This window comes from Myzus persicae, unplaced genomic scaffold (genome assembly GCF_001856785.1).
Source record: "Myzus persicae strain clone G006 unplaced genomic scaffold, MPER_G0061.0, whole genome shotgun sequence".
NCBI classification, from domain to species: Eukaryota; Metazoa; Arthropoda; class Insecta; order Hemiptera; family Aphididae; genus Myzus; species Myzus persicae.
In genome coordinates, this window is record NW_019104289.1 from 306,014 (window position 1) to 327,159 (window position 21,146).

The 21,146-nt window shown below is 34.4% G+C and overlaps 1 protein-coding gene across 1 annotated transcript; it reads left to right on the plus strand.

Annotated features, from left to right (window-relative positions):
* Positions 1–4,843: 4,843 nt before the first annotated feature.
* On the plus strand, positions 4,844–21,110 carry LOC111040911 (neprilysin-2-like). The gene is made up of 18 exons (XM_022324979.1): positions 4,844–4,973; positions 5,562–5,612; positions 5,996–6,154; positions 7,766–7,849; positions 10,143–10,360; positions 11,871–12,122; positions 12,797–12,895; positions 13,364–13,505; positions 14,007–14,124; positions 14,205–14,301; positions 14,384–14,560; positions 16,414–16,526; positions 16,642–16,700; positions 17,869–17,917; positions 18,065–18,132; positions 18,642–18,769; positions 19,455–19,613; positions 20,683–21,110. The coding sequence occupies exons 1-18, from the start codon at positions 4,844–4,846 to the stop codon at positions 20,863–20,865; spliced, it is 2,286 nt and encodes a 761-aa protein (XP_022180671.1). The 3' UTR covers positions 20,866–21,110.
* Positions 21,111–21,146: the final 36 nt, after the last annotated feature.

The following is a 21,146-nucleotide window of genomic DNA, read 5'->3' on the forward strand; positions in this document are numbered from 1 at the left end:
GAATGGGGGTGTGAGCGTGTGAGGGCGAGTGGACGCGATTGATTGATATTTCGGACACACGCAGAGGGTGGTTTTTTTTTTGTAATGCCATTTTTATTTAATACGTACGCGCGTGGCATGGCAGCGACACGTTTTGCCGTCGGACGGTCGTGTTGCACATTACAACATGCATGATTTGCCGCCGACGTGCTGTCCAGCAACCGTCTCGGTCGGTCTTGGTGATGAGTCCTTTGGACGGGACCTTTGCAGCGGACACCTGACGATGAGTGTTATTATCGATGGCGGCGATCACAACAATAATGACAATAACAATTGTAACACAATATTATCGTAACACGACGTTACGTCTCACGATAGTCGGCGACATCGTTAAAATATAATAATAATTGTATCAGACAACAACGAAAAAAAAACTCAATTATTAATTTTCATTTGAAATGCCCGTCGCCGCCGACAGCGAGTACGACGGCGTCGTGCATGTGATCACCGATAACCGATATCTGCGCGACTATCACAGGTCTGCGGAGGAGCAACAGCAGCAGCTGCAGTCCGTAGGAGTCGTCGCCGGAAACGCCGCAGCCGGACCGGAAGTACATCAGCCCGATCGCCCCATGGCGCCGCCGGCCCTGCAACAGCCGCAGCTCCAGCAGCAGTCCAACGGCGGCGATGCAGCTTTCGTCTCGGTGTCGTCTCGGAAGTACAGGTAGGTACTATTGCGCGATGGACGACCTGCAACTCACCTTGACACGCATGAAAATCCACTGTTTTTTAGGCAATTAGCGTCTGATTTTGCACACATCATTCGAGATCCCGATCTTAAGATTATCATAATATATAATAGAAGCCCCGGATAACAGCAATAATTACATGATATTAAAGACAATACACAGGCTAAGGCGCGTGTAATCAAATAATATTCGACGGTTAGGTTGAGGTTTCGATTGTAGGTCGAACCAGTTATTTTAGTTATTGATAATACATGCCAACAATTTGATTAAAATCAAAACCACAACGAATTCGTTCATTTCGCTTTTGCAATTGGTTCACGTAGAAAAAAATGTAATCAGTTATTACCAGAGTTCGGGACTTGTTGCATTTGCATATTGTTTAATAATAAAGAAGTTTAAGAATAGTCTAAGTAAGATATAAGTTTGTTTAAAATCATGACGGATTGACGTACAAAAATTTTAATTGCATATTCTCTCGTATTTCACCGTTTACCGAGCTAATCGATTATTTGACCAATTTTAACAGTTTATTCATAGTATATTTACGCAGTTTTCGATTTATTTAAGTACATTTATTTTAAAGGTTAACATTATTATTTTTTAATACTTTATTCATACGTCGGTCAATCAACCGAATCAGAGAACGAGTCAGGACTGGGCAACTACGGAAATACCTAATTGTTCCTGCGTATAGGTACTATCGATAATCGACTTATCGTTTATAGTGTAATTGTTGTCAAAAAATAACTAATTTAAAAAAAATTGTTTAAATTAAAATGAAGAAATTAAACTTTTTAATTACCATTAACAAAATTATCCAGTTGCATATTTCGATTATTTTAAGTGCATTTATGTGCATGCATATTTCCTACAATTTGTGTGCAATAAGTCCCGAACTCTGAATTAATTATTCTACACACGAGTAAAGCGATGGGATGAACATTAGACGAGTTTTGAAATCTCATCGCGGTCGAGATGATTTTTTCGGTACAGACCGCTGCGGGGCTTAAGGGAGGTAAAATATTATATTGTTACGATATTACTATGAAATACAAACAATGGATAGAGATTGTCTCGAAAATATAGAAAACGAATTTTAATGTTGTGAAACGTTTCGAATTTCTACCACATCGTATATTATTGACAGCAGCATTTTTACTAAGGTTTTGTTAGTTGATAATAGTTTTATAAAATATCAATAAGTATCGTTGGATTCGTTTTATTGTTTTTTGATTTTAAGAGTTGAAAAACAAAATGTTTTTTCTTCCGTTGTTAATCATTTTTATGAAATTTATCAAATTAATATCAATCTTGAGTGAGAGTCCCGAATTTGATTTTACCATACGTTTTCTATTTAATCAATTGATACGATACTGACAAAATGGCATACAGTGTAATGAATTATTGGATGATTCAGTTTTATTCATTAAAAATTTTTCCCAGTCTAGTAGATTTAACTGAATAGGTAAACGTTTTAAAATTGTGCTTTAATGACGACCGAGAGAGGCTAGCGCCACCACCTGTTCAAACATTTACATTTTATTTTTACAAGCAATTAGCATGCAATCAGCATGCATTTGCCAAAATTTGCATGGAAAAAAAATGAAAAATTGTTGAGTGGGTGGCACTGGCGAGATGGTCGTATTATAGTGCCATAATCGGGGGACTATGAGTTCATAAGGCTGTGTAGTATTTTAAGTGTTTTGCAACATCCAAAAATATTATATTGAAAACAGCGTACAATTTTTGCGAACGTTTCAATATTTTATTTTTATTTAGTCGTATAACTATTATTATAGCGATGACCGTTAACGAATTTTTCGTCCGTTTTTTAAACGTTTATTTAAAATAATTAATGTCAAACGATAGTTTTTTAATTATTTGTTTATCAGCATTTACAGACGTGCACACCGTTGTAGTGGAGTAGGGGTAATATTTGAATACAAATTCCCGACGCCTCGCCTGTATAATATGTAAACGGGAACAATTTAAACGGTTCTTATCTCTGTCGTGCATATAACTGCTGCAGTAATGACGAGAGAATTAATATCGAATTTAATTTGAAAACATATCGCTATGCGCACATATTGCGCTATAAAACTTTACGAGTAACAAAACAAAATATTATAACTTATTAATTCTTGGACGAAAAATGTAAATACATTTAGACATTCAGTCGTGAAAATGACATTCTATTAGTTTAATCGACAATGAATATTAGAATGGTCATAATAATTATATAATACGATCGTCAACAGCAAATCAATATCAAACAATAACTATTACGAGCTGTTGTTTTTCAACTCGCCAAGTCGAAACGATTCGTAAATCGCTTTCCAAAGTCCAAATAAATAACTATTAATTGAATAATATTTAAAACAAGTACGCGTCCGTATACATTTCGGGAACAATCGTGTTATTTAAAATAATATAATATTTTAATATTTTATGATGATCTCGTCGTTATACAGGCTGATTTTTTTTTTTTTTGTCGTCGGCAGTATATAATACCTTACCATCAAATGTAATAATATATATTAGGACATATAACACCCATATTGAGAGATTACACGAAATGTTGGGAAAAAATATTAACATGACAGTTTAAAATATTTGAATAATTTTTATGATTTTACGGATATGCGTTTGCACCTACCGATTTGAGAGGGGCTTAATAATGTTTACCGGAAACAATAATATTCATTATAATATGAGGAAACAGTGAAACTCATCGAGCATGCATTCGTTCGTGCTACTTACCTAGACATTTGGAAAAATGTCCAAGTTGATTATCAGAGAAGATATTTGTTGCAGTAACTGCAGGCCACTGGGTGTGTACCAGGCACGCTTGCCGCCCTTTCCCTTTAATAGTGAATTTTTTCGAATTATGATTTTTGGAATAATATTCAACTCTAAAGTTGACCTTCACTTAAAGACAATATTTTTGTTTTTTTAAATACATATATTTTTCCAGGCATCTAAGGAGTGTCCGGCAGTGATACAATTGCCTTTTATTCCAAACAGATCAAATACAATTTACAATAAATGTATAAAATAAAATATAATTTTTTTTTTTAAAGAAAATTGTAATATCGAATGATTAGTTTCTGTATTATTGAACTTTACGTAGTAAAGATAATAGTTTTCATGATAATGTGAAAATTATAGTAATTGATAATGATGAATTAACATTTTATGGTCTGTGATTACAATTTTCTCGAGCTTAATGACTTTATAGTTTTAGGTTCTAAACAAAATATTACATCTACAACCGTCGAGTCTCTATAACTCGATCTCAATATAAATCAATTCGAATTATGTATTCTTCTAGTTGTGTGCCTCAAACACGACATGGTTATCGAGACTCGACTGTATTTTATATTTGTTGTAATACCACAATTGTGTAGGGTGACAATATTACTGTCCTCCGGGCATCGTAAGTATGTATTGAGTTTAATGAATCCGGAAACTATTTCGATTTGCACTCTTAAAAATTGTGGAAAATGTCAACGGCAACAATCTACAAGAAAAAAAATTATGGTTGTTATTTGAAAAATCGATGTTTGTTCAGACCCCTGCTGCAGGAGACCCGTTTAAATGGAATATAAAATCTAATTTTATTATTACTAAACAGGTACTGCGAAAATTGCGATCAAAATCTGTTTGGCTGCATTGTTTAAGGACAAAAGTGCAGAGGGGGGGGGGGGTGAGCATGCTCGGTCGGTTGTTATTTACTACATAATACGTATAACACACGAGTTATTATTATCGGTTTTTTGTCGATAGAGAAATAATTCAGTTAATTGATATTATAATGACGCGCAGGAGATTATCGTAGTCATAATGTCAAACACGAAATGAGTTAATTTTCATACCGAATATAATATTGTAATATCATAATTGATCGACACTATAATGATTAGGTCGTGTGGAAAAAAATCAATCGTTTCTTTTCTCCGATACCGCTCTCGCATTCAGTTGTAAATATAATCGCCTCGCACCTTATTAGTATCGTAATATTTTCTCAATTTTTTTTTTCGGCCGTCAATCGCGGACGTTTAGTTTTGGCGGACGAGACTATTTTTTCCCACCCTCCTCGATAAGACCTTAACCAGATGCATCTGTTCGACAGGAAACTCCAAGACGTGTTGGGCGGCAGAAGCCTTCTGGAAAAATGGATAATTATCGTCGTCGTCGTGCTGTGCGGTGCCGGTTTGATGCTGACGGTCGTGACAATTTTCGGAGGCAAGTCCAAAACCGGAAACGCCCCGATCGGAACTCATCGATCGGTGCACATAATATTTTAATAATAATATACTTATCATAGCCCGTCGCGTGATGACAGTAATAATAATTAGAGCAATGAATTCGTAGAAAAAAAAAAAGCTATTGTTTTTATCTTACCGTAAGACGTATAGATTCCAAAATGTCAATTAGTTACCGGCGAATATAATTTTAATAAATTTTAAGTATTTTGCAATTTTTAATTCAAAGGTCTTGTTTTGGCCTTTTCCGTCATTTTCCCATGGATTCTTTCTTTTCGTTTCGAACATTTTTTTAATCGTTTAACTTTCTCATGAATATTTTACGACCTCTGTGTGCACAGCACACTTGATTGATAATATATTTGATTTAAAACAGATTACACTTGACAGATTTTTATATACTTTTTAGAACTATTATTCATATTAGTATACTTATGAATGCACTATTCGTGAGATTTTAAGATGCGTTTAAGTTCACCCAATTCACAGCCCTAATTATTATAGTATAGTGCAGTTGACAATAGCCGTAGGCACATGTGGCAATTAAATGGTTTCGTCATTGTTTTAGGCATGGGTGTCAAGAATAAGATATGCAAGAGCGACGAGTGCCTAATATCAGGTTTGCATTATCTACATATTAACTAAAGTACCTATACAATATTATCGTATCGCTGAAAACAGTGTTACGAACAGCTCAACTGGTGTTAAGTCCCGACATTTTGTTTGGGCTGAGAAAAAGTAGTTAGGTCCGCGAGTTATGGGTTTTGTGCCATGTGATATATCAGTCCGGAAACAACGTGTCCCGAAACGATAACTGCAATTACTATAGGTGCTCGAGCCCCGAAGTTATGCCCTCCCCCTCCCACCATTCATTCGTTTTGTACGATAATAATTCGAGTCGTTCGTGTTTTAAATATACCTTCGATAATATTTTATGGTTTTTTTTTTGTTTTTTTTTTTGCAATTAATACGGTCGTTGTCGTGCACGATGAAAATTCGCAGCCGAGTCCATATCGAGGTCGATTAACGCGAACGTTGAACCTTGCGACAACTTTTACGAATTCGCGTGCGGAAAATGGCAGTACAGCCATCAGCTTGAATACGGCAAACCCAACAATTGGTTTGCCGAGAGATCGAGAGTCATTTCTGCAGCGGTGACGAGTGAGTATTATAATAATAATTATAATAAAAACACAGAAAATAATAACATTACGTACGCGGCACGATCCATATTGTTATTATTATTATTATTATTATTATTATTGTTGTTGCGACGACGATACATTACAATATTAAGTGGGCGTATAATAAAATGTAATAATAACCGTGTCGGCAAATTTAGGGGTAGGAATCGAAATCGTAGATAAGCCTCGCGGGCACCGAGCTGTGGTCGTGCCGAAAAATATTTTTCCTTTCACTACGATATTATAATATTCCACAAAACTGAATTTTACATACTATTATGTTTTGTGAAAGATCAGTTTCCTGTTTTTTTAGATCCAGTGAATGGTATTATTTTTTAGATTCGGGAGTAATTGTAAGTGGTTAGTTGTGATTTTTCCTAGTTTTTTAAAAAATTATTTTCAAAAACTTCAAAGAATCTCGTTGTCCATAATCCGATACCTGTCGATGTCCCGATAACAGTTTTTTTTTATAAATTTCTTTTTCGTAAATCGTGATTCAACTGTAATGAATGGGCTCGGTCGAGTCATAGTAGTTGTTAAGAGGACGCTACCCATGCATTTATTGTCTCCGTCTTACACACGTACGGCACAGAACATTTTCGTTTACTGTTTCAATAGTGTGCTGTTAGTTTTGATATTAGAGTGGATTGACTTATTATCAAAGTATTGGATAAGAACATATTATCTATGCTTGAGCGTCGGTAGATTTTTGGATATTTTATTAATTTTCACGCGAGATACGAGCATTTTTGATTTGTGTTATTTCACATACTCGTATCTTGCTTGAAAATGAAAATATCGAAAACGCTTAAGCATAGACAATGTTCTTACCTAAATGTTTGATACTACTGAAACTCGCTCTAATATCAAAACTAACGGCACACTATTCAAACTAGTCAACGAAAATTTACCATGTCGTAAGTTGGTAAGACGGAGACAACAAGCGTGTGGGTAGCATCCTGTTAATCTAAAGTGCAAACGAACACGTGATAATAATGCTAGTGATGCCATTGGTCTGATATAAATTGAAAACGAAAATATATCGTACTAAGTTTATTTAAATACAATTATAATATGATGTCGTCAAACGAATTATTTCGATTTGAATCGTTTACACGAATTACAATAATTATACTAAGTCGTAAAAAAACGATATGTATGTAGCATAAACAATATTATTATGCGTCATATATGATACGATTTCGTATGATATAATGTATATGATGTCTCTGTGGCTAATTTTTGTTATAACTGTTTTCACATTTTTATATTATAATATATAACCAAGTTGATAACGCATTCGTTAACTATTATTATTATTACTAATGTATTTTAATCTAATTATTCTATATAGGTACCAATTTATTGTGTTCCTATTGGTCTCAGCCCGTAAATCTCAAATAAATACATATTCAAAAACAACTAACTACCTTTCATACGCCTTCCAACCCAATCGTCGTTAATCGTTATAATATGTTAATCATTATATTTTCTACCGTTTTTGTTCCGTCGTTATAATCGTCGTGCCTGTGTTGAGCAGACAATAATATTACACAATGCTTCAAATAACCTTTTTTTTTTGTTTCAGAGATCTTAGAAGAACCGGACCGTGAAAACGATCTGAAGTCGATAAAACAAGCTAGACGTCTTTATAGGACTTGTCTGGATACAGGTAAGGGAAATATAATATTTCATTGTCTGAACCCCAGCGCAGTGAGAGCAGGAATCGTCCCCCTTCCAGGTTGATAAATGTAAAATGTGCGATGAGTATTACGGCGGCGTCTCCAAACGTTCGGAGGGTAGCAGCGATTTATTTGACAAGTAATATTTATGATAAAAAAAAAAAAAAAATAAAATTAAATACTGCTCATAAAAGCGTAAAATATTATATTATTATTGCGTATAAAAGGCGGCACCGCCGCCGCCGCCGTTTTGGGATCGTATTCTTTTGGTCTTCGACTTTATATCTAGTGCTATTTAATTATTAACGTCCTCTTGGTACCAAGCACGGGTTCTAAGTGCAGTAGCGGAGGTACTCAATCCACCCAAAGTCCGCTAAAAACTGTCTAGAGAGGAAAAAAATTAATAATAACGAATGTACGGGGTGTGAAACAAAATATAAAAAATGAAACACTCGAGAAAAGTATTTTTCGAAGTCACCTAAAAACCAGCATAATAAAAATAATAATAATAATAATAATAATAATAATAATAAACATTTCGATACGAACCGAGAGGGCACCCACGCCACGAGAGTGAGAGTGGGTGAGTGACGGTTGGACACGCTTTACGGGGTAGAGGCGTTGTTATAATATCAGACGTCTCGTTTATTTTAATCTGTAAAACATAACGATTTCGTTGCCGCAGTAGAAATATCATATATTTTATTATTAGCAATTTATTTTTTACTCCGCTCAGTAATAAAATGTAAAAATATTATATTATCATATTACAACAAAAATATAAGCATCATATTATAGTAACGACCAATTATCGTAATATTAATAGATAAATAACAATATAATATATTGATATTATTATTACACAGTGACGAATAATGCCTTAACACAATCTATGGTCTTTGATTGCTAGATACATCTTATGAAATATTTGTGTAAATATAATTAATGTTCTTTAATGACGAAAATCGTATTTACAGAGCTTAAGAATTCCTCGTTTTCTTAACTTGTCAAACACGACCCGTAAAAACAGCTTTAGGTCGATTTCACGTATTGCAGGACCGGAGAAATACAATTTCGCGCGATCCGTCGCTCGCTGTGCAGGTCTTTCGTGATCGTACGAATAAAGGAATGTTTGGTTATTTTATATTTCATTTTTCTGCAACTCGACAGTTTCCGATTACATAATATAATATAAAACAGGAAAATCAAAAAGAGTAAAATTATGTGAATTAAAATGAATCGCAATTCGATGGACTAATGCAGTGTCACCCCGACTCTTTCACGATGTCCATCCGTTCTAGGTCTGTGTGTGTGTGAGGGGGGAGGGGGGAAGGGGGAGAGTAATGTCGTACGATATGCACTTTTTTAGCCGTATGCTCCTACCTCCAGTCCAATGACCAAAATACCACGAATCGACCTGTTTCAATTTGCCAGTTTGGTACTCAAATGTTGAGAGATTTATTTCACTGTTATATTCCTAATCCTCAACGACCACAAGCTAATCGGTTTCAGATCATATTGAAGTAAATAGTGAAATAGAATTAAAACGGACAATATAACAAAATGAAAATCCTTTCCAGAAACAAACACATAAAAATTAAGACATTAAAAAATAACATCTCATCATATCGTACTGCGATCGGACTTCCTATAATACTTTAATTTATGATGCCTTAAGTATGGTTTAAGATTAGTTGCCTCAGCTCATATTTTGCTCCACTGGTCTATACATTATAAATACTGTCATTTAGACATATATCTGTTTCTATTCATATTTGTCTATATTTTGCGTTATCGGTGCAGGTCGCAGACGGCAGTAGTAGAGAAAATATATATACCGATCGATGGTAAACACTGTTGTAAAAGTATTCAGATACAGACGCTTATTTTGAAAAGTATGTTTTTTTCACCTTATAAATCAACAGAACCAAAGTTCATGTTTTAAATTAATCTTTTAGAACATATTTTCACAACTTATCTATTTTCTTTCTTCGAAGAGTTACAATGTTCGGTTAAACAAATAAAAAAATTCTTAATTTAATTTAAGAATTTAAAATAAAAATAAAAAATAATATAGTAACCAAAACGAATATGATTTGATTTATATACCCAGATACTTTGAAAAAGTATTTAAAATACTTTGTCCGCGTATTTGAATACTTTTGCTCACAAGTACTTTACAAGACCTTTTAATATCATAATATAACGACCGATATTTGCACTTTCGATTTTATCTGATATGATACAATATAATGTATGCGTGTGTTTGGTTGTCGCCCGCAGACACATTAAACAAATTGGGATACGAACCGGTCTTCAAGTTCCTGGAGAAGATGGGACTTCCGCGGATGTTTCCGGATTTTACGACCAGCACATACCCCAACGGGACAGTGTTCAACGTGGCCAGGAGCCTGGCGCTGATGGAGAGGTACCTTGGAGTCGATCTCATGTTGCAGATATCCTTGGAACTGAACCCGAAAAATAACCGAACGATCCTCAGTGTAAATATAAACACGGAAGTATATTACAATAGTGTAGAAATTATGCCTTAAAACAATTAACTAACCTGCTAATAAGGCTATAAAACGTTATAATAGTAATAATAACAATATACATGGTGTTCACGTCGTGTCGAGCCAAAAATCGTGCACACGACATTAAACAGCAGTGATTCTGCATAACAGTACAACACACTATGTTTTTATGTTTTTCAACAGGTAAGTCGTGTCAATAAAATATGGGAAAAAACAAGCTGAGTTGAGAGTTATTATTATTTTTTTTTTTTGATTCCCAAAACGTCGGTATGACATATTATTACCTACAAAAATCTAAGAAACAATAGAGGCGATGTCAGCGCCAAGGCTGGGCATTAACACGTTAATAAGTTAAAGTTAAGTTAATTTAACTTAAAAAGTTATTTTTTTTTATGTTTATTAACTTAATTAATAACTTTAGGAGCATTTAAATTAACTTTTAATTAACTTGAGTTAATTTTACATTTAAACAAGTTAAGTTAATTTTAATTTTAAATATTATGTAATGTGTTTTCAATTTTTTTAATTCATGTAAAATTGAAATACCTATATTATGAAATTACGAATATTATCAATGCCTGTTATTTTGCCATCGTCGCCAGTTGGTGGTTATAACTTATAGCTACAGATATTCCTATGAATTATTATAAACTATTTTGGTAATATTATATTTGTTTTATACATTATTATTATTATATTACACTTATTATTAAGAATTAATATCTATATAGAAGATAACGCTAAAAGGACTAGACTGTTATGTGGTAGTAGTGTAATACCCCGTTTATTTTTGTATAATTTATTATTAGTTCTACGTTTTCGTCGATTTCACCGAAATCTAGAATTCCCGCATGGACGCCTAGTGACTAGTGGTTCAGTAACAAATAAAATACAAAATCAATGGGTTCATAAAGATTGTCGGAAAATTGGTAAGGTCGTTAAAAACCAGGGTATCTTACATTATAAAAAAAAAATCATTAAGTTTCAACACGATAGATGCTCGTAAGTACTGCATGATATTTTAGGGAAGTATTAACCTAATCTACAACGACAAATAGCAATGTTGGTGATGAGTATTGATGAAAAAAAATATTGTATGGGTTTAGTTAAAAAAATAATAAAGTTCATTACAGACTTCATCAAACTATTAATAGTAACTTAAATGAAGAAATCACAATGGATATTTTTTTAAACACCATAGGAAAACTTACTATTGTTTTCTTTTATAAATTTATAGTTATAACTTATATTATTATGAATTTTGGACACGATGGGTTAGAGCACCATAATATTACCACATAGTGGGAACAAAACGCGTCGTCACGTCTGAAGTCTGAAAACTGCGAGAAAAAAATCATTTCATTATATAACGTTACCTATATGACAAATCGTGTCGAATGGCCAATGCGGTTTATTTAGTTTCGGCTTTATCGCTCGATTTTTGGTTTCCCCTGAATATTTTTATCCTTGTCCGCAGACTGGGCCCATGACGAACATTATACCAGCATTGCCTGAACCACTGTTCGACTACCACCGCAACCGAGACGGTAGCCAGAGACCTTATCAAGACTTCACCTCCGAACAAGAGGCCGCCACCTCTCGATTGGTGATGGCGAAAGTCCAGTACATGGTGAGGGTCATATCGAGTATGTTCCCCGACGAATTTTTCAACGCCACTTCGCTGACCACTTTTTGCGTCAAAATCATCATTCTCGAAGTGACATTAAAAGTAAAGTTATTAATTTATTATTATTTTAATAGAACTTTCGATATATTATGTATTATAATAGCACTAACTATTCAAACTAATTCAAATTAATATATTTTCCCGGTCAGTTTTAATATACAGGGTGATTTCCCAAGCACGCTCACCCTCTTTTTTCTTCAATAATGCAGTTATTCAAAACCTAATTTTCTTAATTTTTAAATATACTTTAAGACCATATTTTCAAACATTCTTGAGATTTGTTGTACTATAAAAAGCGTAAATTAATAATAAATCTAAAATTAATAAAGAATATTCTTAATTGAATAAAAAGCCTAAAATATTAAAAAATATAATACTAATAAAAAATCTAATTTATATAAAAATCTAAATTGAATAAAAAATATTCTTCATTACATTAAATGTCTAAATTAATAAATAAAAAAAAAATTGTACATTAATAAATTAACTAGATGATTACACAATGTGTAACAAAGTGGCATATATAATGACATGCGTTCTGTAATATATCATTTGTTTATAAATATATTTAAACAAAGATAAATAGATAATTATTAATCTTGAAACATTAAAATGTTAAATATCAATTGGAACAAAAGTTGCTACTTAGTTCATTACGTTAGTCAGTTATTTGTGTTAATCTTAAATATTATTATCTAATACGCTGATTTTTACAGAAAGCTTTAGACTTGGAAAAAAAACCAGAAGAAATCACAATCAGAGATCTAAGAGATTACATGTATTCGAACACGTCAGACCCATATGAAGAGAAACTGGTACCTACCACATCATTAAATCATTTTATAGATTTTGAGCGGAGCGTAATACTGCTTTCACAGTGATTTTAGTTTTTCGTTTTCAAGTTAACAACGACTTTAATTTTGTAAGGACTTAATTTTTGGTCCAACACGGTATTATGAGGACATTTTAAGACTTTAAAAATCGAATACAAAATTAACTATACAAACCTCATTTTTACCAAACCAAAACAGTAAAAAATAAAATCAAATACTTAATTTTTTAATTTTAGAGAGAGATGATCCTAAGAGGCTGACATAGTAAGTCGAGCTCTCTAGTTAATCGTTTTTAAATATTATAATTAATTATTGTTCCCTATATGATTTATAATAATTTAAATATTAATAACCTTTGACTGGGTTTTGCACAGAAATCGTCGAAAGCGCGAGAAGCATTTTTTTAAACGTGTGACTAAATCTCACTTGTATTTCTTCCATCCAATATAGTTTGACTGGCAATCGTTCATCGATCATTTTACCTTGGAATCCAATCACACATGGGGGATGGACGATATAGTGTTGGTCCGAAATAAGGAATATTTTTTGGAACTACAATGGAGATTAATAAACACTCCTCTAGAAGAAATTCGTAAGTCTTGTCTATGTTTTTTTTTCTTTTTTTGATAAAATTTGCTATTTAAAGTTTCAGCATGTCTTGAAATATAAAAACCAAACAATTATAAATATCACGTCAGCTTAGAAACGTAAACAAATGTACGTACCAAATACGCCATTTGATGTGACGTCGTTGAAATGTCATTAATTGGGGTAAAGGTTCTCATTCGACAATATAAAAAATATAGAAAAGGGTTTAAATTTTTTTTTTTTCGTAAAAAATAAAAATAAAAAAAACAATTCACGGACCCCGATAAAAAATTAATAGTATTTTCACTTTGCTCGACCAGTAAATGTGTTAAATCCGACAAACGTGAGAAGGAAATACATAGTTGAACATTGGCGTTCAATCGTTCTACTTCTGACCACTGAAGCCCCTGCAATTGTATACCGAGTTTTGGTTCACAATAATAACAATAATAATTGCAATAATATGTCTGTCAGTGATGATTACATTTGTAACAAAATATTTCAGAACAACTTCTTTGGTGGAAAATCGTGGAAACTTTAATTCCGCACACTACCACGGATATGGCAAACCTAAAATTGGCATTGAACGAGATCGTGGTACCGTCGGCGATAAGAATTACCCGGTATTTAATGCTCACACTTTTTCCGAAATATATTTTAATCAACCCGCCAAAAACGCACTCACCCATATCGTTTACCTTAGACCAGAATTTTGTACCGCAGTTACCAGAGCTTTCGTCAAGGGCCCAATCGCCTACGAGTTCTACGTTCGAGACGACTTGAAAGTCACTACGGAGAAGGTGACTATATTTGCATTATTATACGTAGGCATTGATCGATGGAATCGAGGCGGTTCTTGATGGCGTTTATTTGTCCAATAAGATCCGGATGATGATCAATCAACTGCAAGGTGCGTTCAGTGACATGATCAGTGAATCCGATTGGACGGACGAGCAAACAAAACAGGTGGCCACCCTAAAGGTGGACGCCATGAGAATCGGAGTCGGTTATCCGAAAATATTTGAAACGCCGGACGAACTGGACGCAAACTACAACTACGTAAGAATACTTTAAATAATATATTATAATATTATGATAAATAAATGTGATGAGGGAGGCCAGTTAGTGTTGCAAAACACCTCAGGAAACAATATGCATGAATTTACGTCCTGAAAAATTAACTTGAAAGTACTATCCTCGAGAAATATACAAAAACCTAGGTTAAAAGTATAACCTTTTTTTAAAGTACAATCACTCCGCAGCCTGTGTCAGTATAAAATATTAAATTTTTCGACGAAATGTTTCGTGGATACGTTTTACGAAAAACGAGAATAATGTACAATAATAGTTAAAAAATATATTAGAAAATAATTTGCTCACAAACAAGTACCGTTGTATGAATGTATGATAAGTAGGGTTCGGGACTGATTGCATTTGCATTTTGTTTAACAATGACTGCAGAATAGCTTTAGTAACATAATATAAATTAAAGTCATGATGAGTCATGATGACGGAATGACGAACAAAAATTTTAATTGCAATATTCCCTCATTTTTCGCCGTTTTAAGGGCAAAACGCATATTTGAGAAATATTGGCAATTTAATTAGTATTATTATAGCAAATTTACTCAGTTTTCGTTTTATTTTGAGTAAATTTATTTTGAAGGTTAACATTATTTTTTTTACTTTCATGCATCGGTCAATATACTGAATCATAGAACGAGGCAGAACAGGGAAATTACGGAAATACCTAATTATTCTCGAGTATACTATCGGTTAGGTTATCGACTTGTCGTTTATAGTGTAATTGTTGTCAAAAAATAACTAATTAAAAAAAATTGTGTAAATTAAAATGAATAAATTAAACTTTTTAGTTGCCATTAAAACATTGTTGCATATTCAGTCGCATATTTCGATTATTGTAGGTGCACATATGTGCATGCATATTTCCTAGAATTTGTGTGCAATAAGTCGCGAACCCTAAAGATAAGTGTATAAGAAATATCGTTTAACTTATATTTTCCACCTGTTGTAACCATAACTCACAACAACTGTTATGGGACAACATTATTGTATAGACGACCGAGTTATGATCGATTTATTTTGATAGTACTTCTCCGTCCCCCCAACCACACGCTACCATCCACGACAATACTCTTATCGTTGCACGTCAGTTTAAACTATATTTATAGAAATCGTTGTCTTAAAAATCTTAGCTATGGTGCAACGAGTGCACCCACTGCAACCATAACTGCAGCAGGCGTAGTCAGACTTACGTGAATCGCTGACATGGCGAACAGGTGGCGAAAGAGCATATTAAATTGTGACCGTATTATTATAGTGACTTCGAATACATCGATGTATATTTTAAACACAGTTATTGTACCTCTTACAATAAGTATTAAAACCCTGACGTTTATCGCTATAACCGTGTACTGCAGTCAATGATTCTACGAGTCACCCTGCGGAGTTACTTTCGTCAAAAAATAACGAATTTTCAAAATTAAAGCACGAATTTGCTTCGGCTGAAACAAAGTGGTGGTATAGTATAATATCAGTCTAAAGCATTCTTGAAAACGTTTGGGGAAAAAACACTATTTTTACGGCAAAAAATGTTGATCATTATCGCGTGACGACTGTGTGTGAAAATAACCAAAATAATCAAAATGTGTCGAATAACTTGATACAGTCAAAATAATATTTCTTAACAGATCCCATTTCTCAATTTATAACACGAAATTGAATAAGTTTATACCTCGAAACATATTGGCCACAATTTTTCAGTTTTTTCTCTTGGTCAATTTACTTTTGTACGCTTATCGTAGTACCCACTTTTTACCGTCCGTTTTGAGACTAGAAGCAGAATACAATATTTACTAACTATATTATGTTTTACGATATTTTCCGATCAGATCATCGTCGAAGACCCCCACTACCTTCAGACCATGTTGAACATTAGGTCCTACGAGATCGGTTTCGTACTGGGAAAGGTGGGAGAACCGGTAAAAATGGATGGTGCGAAGTCGTAAGTATACACGACACGACACACTATATCGTATATTATTATTTTCGATCATTTTATAAATTGAAAAATAATTATTGCGTTTCAAACTTTTCGACCGATCGACTATTTGTTGCAGAGTCACGACGGACCCGTTGGAAGTAAACGCGTATTACAATAGAATGGACAATTCCATCAGTGAGAATATTATTATCAACTTACTCTTAAGAGGACGCCACACCCGCATGTGCTGTCTCCGTCTTACAAATGTACAACATAGCAAAAACTGTTTAGCGCGGGACAAATTTTCTCGCACCATATTTGTTGTAGAATTACCGAATTTTCACAACACGTAAAGAAGAACTCTATATGTGCAACAGCGTGCTTTTTTTTTTAACTACACTTTCCAATCATTTTTTATAAGCAAATGAAAAAAAAAAAACAAAAAACAAAATGTTTAGAAGCAAATAACTTTTATTGTATTTATGTTATCTAAAATAAAGGCACGCTGTTGCATAGATAATTTTCTACTCGATATGTTCAGAAGTTTTGGAGCCACTACTACAAACACAGAAAGGTAAAAGTTGTCCCGCGCAAAACAGTTTTTGCTATGTTGTTCCTCTGTAAGACAACACATGCGGATTTGGCGTCCTCTTAATATAAATAATATTTACAGTGTTCTACCTATGAGTACAGTGTCGCAAGAACTATTATTCACGAGGGTGGGCGAAACATAAAAAACCTAATCACCGTTACATTATCTGTTTGCCTGTGATCGATAACAGACAACGTTCAAATTTTTTTTTATGTCTATATAGTTAGTATATCATATAATTAGGTAATCCATATGAACCAAATAAATGTATTCATTTAATTATGTATAGAATAAATGCACTTGTATGGGTACTGAAACAAAACTGAAAACATATTAACTTTATGCCCGAAGTTATGTGTCCAAAAGTAACAATATTTAAATAAATAAATATAATAATATTATTACAATGATTAGCAACTTGGTAGGTACGTCTTAAGAACACTTTCCAATACTGGGGAAATCCCCAGTAATTTGATAGAGCTCTCCTAACAGATAATTTCTAGTTCTAAATTAAACGATATGACGTATTGTGTTATAATTATAATATTATTGCGCACGTACGTAAAAATGAGTCCAATTTTGAATACTCACGATTGTACACGTTTCAATTATAATGGGGAGGGGGGCAAAATTATACCTGTACCCCTTCTGAAGGGTCGATTGCTCCCTGTGCCAAAACCTTCTCCGACGCCACTACCCACAGGACGTGAAAAATATAATAATAATATATTATGTGATTGTTAATTTTTTTCCATGTTCGCCACCACGCAGACATTCCATCCGGAATTCTACAGATACCGTTTTTCAACAAGGGTGTCGAGTAAGTCGAGACCAGTCCGATGACATATTATAATTTTTTAGATCTCTCAAAAACTAAATTATATTTTAATACAAAATTATTGTGTTTCGTTTTTCCGTATGATTTGCCTTATACTATGGATGACTATTATACCACTCGTCGCTGCAGTGTCGTAAACTACGGCGCCATCGGTTCGATCCTCGGACACGAAATCTCACACGGATTCGACATCGAAGGTATGAGCACATTTACTATCGATACTTCCGTATGGTTCCGGTTATTTTAACAGGCGGAACTGGATTGATGGATTAGAGGGGGTGAAAAATGAAAATCAACGGCGCCAGCTCGGAGCTGGGTTTTCATTAGGGGGTGGTTTTATTATTTAAAACAAAATTAACCGCCCCGGTGTATCGTTAACTGTTCTGATTTATTCAGTTTTATCCCCGTGCTTGTGACTCGATTTAAAGGATCCCGTCAACAAAGAGATAACAACCAATTTGAAGTGTTTTGTTCTTCTAAATTTTAAATACCAAAGAAAAATAGAATATTACAATTATGAATGCATCACATGACTTAAAAATAGCAATATATTTTTTTTAAATGGGATTTCGATATTATATTGTAATAAACTAATAACACATCGGCTCTCCGAGACTCAAATCCACGGACCCAGCGCTCCGTCACAGCATTAATAATATACTGTTATAATATTATATTATTAACATATTACGTCGTCGTTGTTTAGGTAAAGACTACGATATCCACGGCCATAAGACGTCGCAGTGGTCTCCAAACACGGTGAGAGAGTACTTGACCCGGGCGCAGTGCTTCGTCGAACAGTACGATCAGTTCATGTTGAACTCAAACACCAGAGTGAGCACTATATCATATTTCAGTAGACATCGGGTTGGGGGAGGGGGGGGGGTGCTTCTAGGGCTGTAGATCCACAGAAAAGTTAAGAAAATTTAAAAATTATTTCTATGGTCCTCGAAAGTGACTTCAAATACAAAACGTACGTATCGATTGCATTCTACCTGGGAATCATGAGCGATAAATATGCGACTAGTACACTCTCACAGATAACGCATCTCAGTGAGAGACTCGTCGTTAATATTTGTGGTTCGGACTGTTTACACGGGCGAGATGGGCTATGGCTCATAGTATATGATCTGAGGGTTTATCAAAAGAGACGCTTTAAAAGTTGTTGCGATAATTTTATACTATTTGCCGAACCGAAACGTCAAGACAATGAAGGCGTGTGTTTAACGCAAAGAACAACAATAATATTACCATCGTTTTTATGAGGGCATTTGACGTAATACCTACCTTGAATATCATTACGATAAAACAATAAAATTGAGTGCCGCGTAGTTCATATTATTATGCTTTAGTGATCCATCGTCAATGCGGTACGTACATAGGGAAATATTTAAGCAACATAAATTTTTTGGGGGAGGGGGATGCCGACGCTTACGTGTCCTGTCTGTACAAAATGGTAGTTGTTACCGTTATCAGTTTACCGCATTATTGCAATATCGGTCGTCCTGATTTTTTTCAGCTAAATGGCACGCACACTTTGGCCGAAAACATGGCCGACAACGTGGGACTGAAGCAGTCGTGGAAGGCGTACAAATCGCATAACATCGGCGGGGAATCCCGTCTATCGGGGCTCACCGAGTACTCCAACGACCAGCTGTTCTTTTTGTCCTACGCAAACGTGAGTGACCCAGAAAAGAATTTGTGCGACGACCGATCTGTCCGATCGGATCAATCGCATTCCTAAATTCCTACACGGTTTCCACTCAGTCTTTCATAAGCAATCACTCTTATTGTTAGTCATTTATTTTTGATCTCCTCTCCCGTCGGTCTAAAAATACAACGACCAAAAAGTTTTACAGTAAATCGGCCGATCGGACGAAGACAGATAGTATCACAGCCGTCAAAATTTACAGTTTTCTTAAACCTCTAAAATTGTCCTAAAACACTCCGTATTGTATAGTCCGCCAAAGTTAGAAGTGATGATTAGTGTTCGTCATATCATTGAGGAATCCGCAGGTGGAGCGTCGGTTACTGTGATGGAACGCTTTATTTTATGGACAGAAGCTAAAATATTATAATATTTGATATCTGCGAATTTGTGTTCTTAGAATTTCTGGGTATTCTTATTCTTATCATTCGATCACCAGGGCGTGTTTACTGATTATCACTTATTTTTGGTTTTCCTGTTTGAACACAAAAAAAAAAATCGTAAGATAATAATTTTTAATTTACAAAGGGTCAACTCTAGTAAAAACAGTGCATTAAGCAAAATCATATTTTGCAGTCCCTAAAATAATAATATTATTACTGTTTTGAAAATGCCACCCTATAAGCGTGGGCCTATTTCACCTATCCTTTGAGATACGAGATTCTAGATGACACGCATTCTGTGTATTTCAAATAAATAAATCACGACAACGCGGCGTTTTGGATAGGCAATTTAGCTACACCCGCGTGGCGGTTGAACGTTTCTCCCGTTTCGTAATAACTGATAACAATAATAGTATAAAACAATCATAAGTCATAACAGATAATAATATGTTATATCGTCAAAACTCTTCAGAGCACTCAAAATATAATAATACGATTACGATGCTCAATTAATGTCGGACGAAACTATAATAATATTATGAACAGTCGATTACGTATGTCCGCGTGAAATATCACGCGAAACGTGTCATCGATAACGATAATAATATTGTAAATGACGTATTATTAATGTCAAGTGTCGTACTACTGCTATACAGGTGTGGTGCCAAAATCCGGAAGACGAGAATTCCGAACAAATTGACCCACTCAGAAACGACGAGCACAGCCCCAGCGCCATCCGGGTGATAGGGTCGCTGAGAAACAGTGCCGAGTTCGCGGACGTCTGGAAATGTCCGGTCGGAAGTCCCATGAACCCTTCCAAGAAGTGCTCCATGTGGTGAACGCCAAATACAACGCCATCGACGTCCAAAACCGTTTGCTCGGTGCTCGACGATTTTTACAATTATTATTATTATTATTACTATTATCATTGTTTAATAAATGTTATTTATGTTGTTGTCATTATTTTCATCGTTCAGCTCCGTACACAACAGACGATAATCTATAGTTGTTGTTCGTTTTGTGCAGTGAAAGTGATAACGCTATAAAAATGTATTATGTAATATAAGTCTGTATTCTCGTCATCTGCAGAGGTCGTTCGCGTTCGTAATGTATAACAATA